This window comes from Echinops telfairi, unplaced genomic scaffold (genome assembly GCF_000313985.2).
Source record: "Echinops telfairi isolate 266 unplaced genomic scaffold, ASM31398v2 ScPeMD7_7467;HRSCAF=8505_0, whole genome shotgun sequence".
NCBI classification, from domain to species: Eukaryota; Metazoa; Chordata; class Mammalia; order Afrosoricida; family Tenrecidae; genus Echinops; species Echinops telfairi.
In genome coordinates, this window is record NW_022111367.1 from 13,272,796 (window position 1) to 13,276,002 (window position 3,207).

Genomic DNA, 3,207 nt, shown 5'->3' on the forward strand with positions numbered 1-3,207 from the left:
GAAAGGACTGCACTGCCTATTCCTACCCTATGTCACCCCGATGTCAAAGGGGGCACAGAGCGGCAGTCAGAGGAACACAATCTGCACAACTGATTCAGACTGCACATTCAGAGGCTCTTGGGGTTCAAAGTGCGACAGTCGCCTCTGTTTCCTTCGGGCAGCACAAGGAGCTCCAGCTCCTGCAGCAGTTGCACGGAAAAGTTTGTCCCGCAACCATCGTTTGCTTCTTGTGAGGGTTCCCGCCACGTCTGGCTGCAGATCCATCTCAGTCGCCGCTCCGCGGAGAGCGTAGCGACACGGCAGAAAGGGGCCCTATTGCTTGGAGGGTGGCCCCTTCCTGGAACCTCTACTTAAAGACCTCACGTTCGAGAACCGAACCCTCCAGCTTATTGACTCAGACTCCGCCTCTTTCACTGCAGCCTGGGCTACAGTGGGAACCTGCGCCCGCGACCGGCGCGGCTGGTTCACGTCGCGTTGCGCCATTGGCCGGCCGACCAGGCTTCCGTCCTCTCATTGGCTGTCCTGCGCGACCCCGCCTGGCCGCACCGGATTGGCGGAGGGCGCGGCCGGCCCCGCCCCCGCCCTCGCCCCCGCCTCCAGTTCCGCGGCTGCCTGGGTGTCCTCGCGCTGCTCTTCCGCGCGCAGTCTGGCAGTTTGCCTCTTTCCAGTCCTCCAGCCTGCGTCCATGGCCACCGCCGCCACCGAAGAACCCTTCCCTTTTCACGGTCTCCTGCCGAAAAAAGAGACCGGGGCTGCCTCCTTCCTCTGCCGCTACCCGGAGTATGACGGGCGGGGGGTGCTCATCGCCGTCCTGGACACGGGGGTCGACCCCGGAGCCCAGGGCATGCAGGTGAGGCGGCTCTCGAGGGCTGAGAGGCGGGGGCGCTGGCGGTCAGGGACACGCAGGGGACGCAGCCTCGGAGGAAGCCAGCAGGCCGTGGCCCGCCGTTCGATCGGGCCGAACCTGCGGTCTGGCAGCACAGAGCACCTGGCACCGGGCAGAGGCAGATGGCAGAGCCGGGCTCCCGCCGGAACGAGGGCGAGACCGGCGCCCGGGGCGCAGGCTGGGCACAAACCTGGGGCTGGGGGGGCCGGCTGGCCCGTGTTCCGGCCCAGACAAAAGCCGTGCGCTGAGCGTGGCAGGTTGGGGGAGCCTGGATTCGCCCTCGTCTCGGGGAATGCCCGCTCTTGCTTAGGCGTTACCAGGCCGGAGATCTCGGGGCCTCCTCCCCACCACGGCCGCTTCTCTCTGCAGGTTTTTCGTGTCTCTAGGCGCCGACCCTTGCCTGCTGTTCTCAAACTAGAATATTAATTCTTTTTTTGGGGTGGGGTGGGGTGGGATGGGCGGGGAGCGAAAGGAAATAGACATGGAGCAAATGACGTATCTGAACTTAATTTTTATTACTGTGGTTTGAGAGATTCAGTTGGGCAAGAGTAGTTGGTTGTTAAGCGTGAAAGCTCGGTTTCAAGAAGAAAACTAAGTCAGCTTCCGAAATTGTTCCCTCTACTTTTGGGTGTTCTATTTTTAAACGATCTTCTGCAGTGTATATTTAGGACCATTGACTCGCGTGGCTTAGTCTTTGTTTTACATGAGAAAAATAAAATTCAAGTTGTTTTTAATCAACTCTAAAGGCCTTATTCAGTTATACTTTTTTGTTAACCTCAAAGTTACTATGTCTTTTGTTTTTTTTGATGACATGCTCAATTAACTTTGTCTTAGGCTGCTTTAAAATCTTTCGATCAAGAGTGTCAAGGTAAAAAGTAATATTTGAATGTTTATTTCTTGGTTAAAAGTATTCTACTGAAAGTCTTTACAAGTTGAGCTTGGGTAAATTTAGGCTTTTATTGAAGTTTACTAATGATCACAATGTTACCATTTCTCAAGGTCCATCTTGGCAGTTTTCCCTGGCTAATCCTACTCTTAGTCTTTCTCAGTAACTCTTAGCTCCCTTTCTACACTAACCTCTGAAGTTTCATAAAGCTCCCCACTTCCCGTCCCCTGCCCTCCCTTTTCTGGATACTTCTTTATGCTCACTAATGATTGGTATAGCATTTTGGAGTTTAGGGAGTAATTGGGGGAAATAGGTTGCTAGTCGGACCTCTCTACATGGAAATCTTATGGGAGTTTGCTTCCTCATAATTCTTCAGCACTCTGGAGTGCAACACTGGCTGTGCTGTGTGGGCAGCATTTGGTGAATCAGGTAGAGGAACAAGTGATGAATTCCCTCACAGTAACTATACTATATGTGTTTCATTTGTAGCTCTTAAGATTTCAAACAGTAACAGCACCTCATTGAAACTTTATTACCGAGTAGTACAATGGTTTCCATTCTAGGTGATGTGTGTGTACTTTTTACAGGGGTAAGTGGGAGGAGTGCAGCTGGGTAAATTGTATCCTGTTGGTTTTGTCATTGCAACAAACGGAGCTGAAATGTTTAGGGAAGTACTGTCTCCAGTAGGCATTTTATTTTATTTCTTAAATCATTTCAAGTCATACATCAGTTGTGTCAATCACATTTATGCATATGTTGTCGTCATCATTTTTAAAGCCTTTCCTTTCTACTTGAGCCCATGGCATCAGCTCCTCCCAGTAGATATCTTTAAAAAAATGAAATTTCCCCGTTTCCTTATCAAATTACTCTGTTATTTCCTGTGAAACAAAGATGCTTACCCTACAGGGTTGCTGGGAGAATTAATCATGTGGGAGTCAAAAAATATTGCTACAAAAGATCATAGAACCCTGTATTAAACAAAAATAGCCAAATGTGAAGCTATTGCTTCTCAGTCTAGCTGGCTATCTCGGGCTCTACATTTCTGAAGGTGGTGTTTCCATCTGTCTAGAGGGAGTCTGCTCTTCAGTGTACGAAATCCAAAATGCAGTCTCGACATCTTTGTGGGATGCAAATTGTGATCCTTTAAGATGTCCTTTGAGTTTGGGGAGCAAATAAGGTCAGGGGTCTAGGGTGGATGGCGGTGGAGGAGTGGGTGGGTGTGAAAGGGGTAGATAGGTCAGCCTTTGCTACCTTTGAAGAATGAGCATTATCATAGGGGGGAAATTATTTGGTACAATTTTCTTTGCCTATTTCTCACCAGTGCAGGTTACTGTTTTCTTAAAACTTCTCCCTAATTAGCCCATGATTGGCCTGTGTTTTTTTGAGAAAATCTGTCAAGATGACCCCTGCAATAAATGTCAGGTATGGCGGGGGG

General features: G+C 50.2%; 1 protein-coding gene across 3 annotated transcripts in view; it reads left to right on the forward strand.

Moving 5' to 3' along the window:
• Nucleotides 1-669: 669 nt before the first annotated feature.
• TPP2 (tripeptidyl peptidase 2) overlaps nt 670-3,207 on the forward strand; it is a 123,243-nt gene continuing 120,705 nt past the window's right edge. For all 3 annotated transcript variants that reach the window (XM_030888428.2, XM_004704292.3, XM_045283757.1), the window contains exon 1: nt 670-850. In XM_030888428.2, the coding sequence (XP_030744288.1) occupies nt 686-850 (165 nt within the window). In that variant the 5' untranslated portion in view covers nt 670-685. The remainder of the gene's footprint in view (nt 851-3,207) is intronic.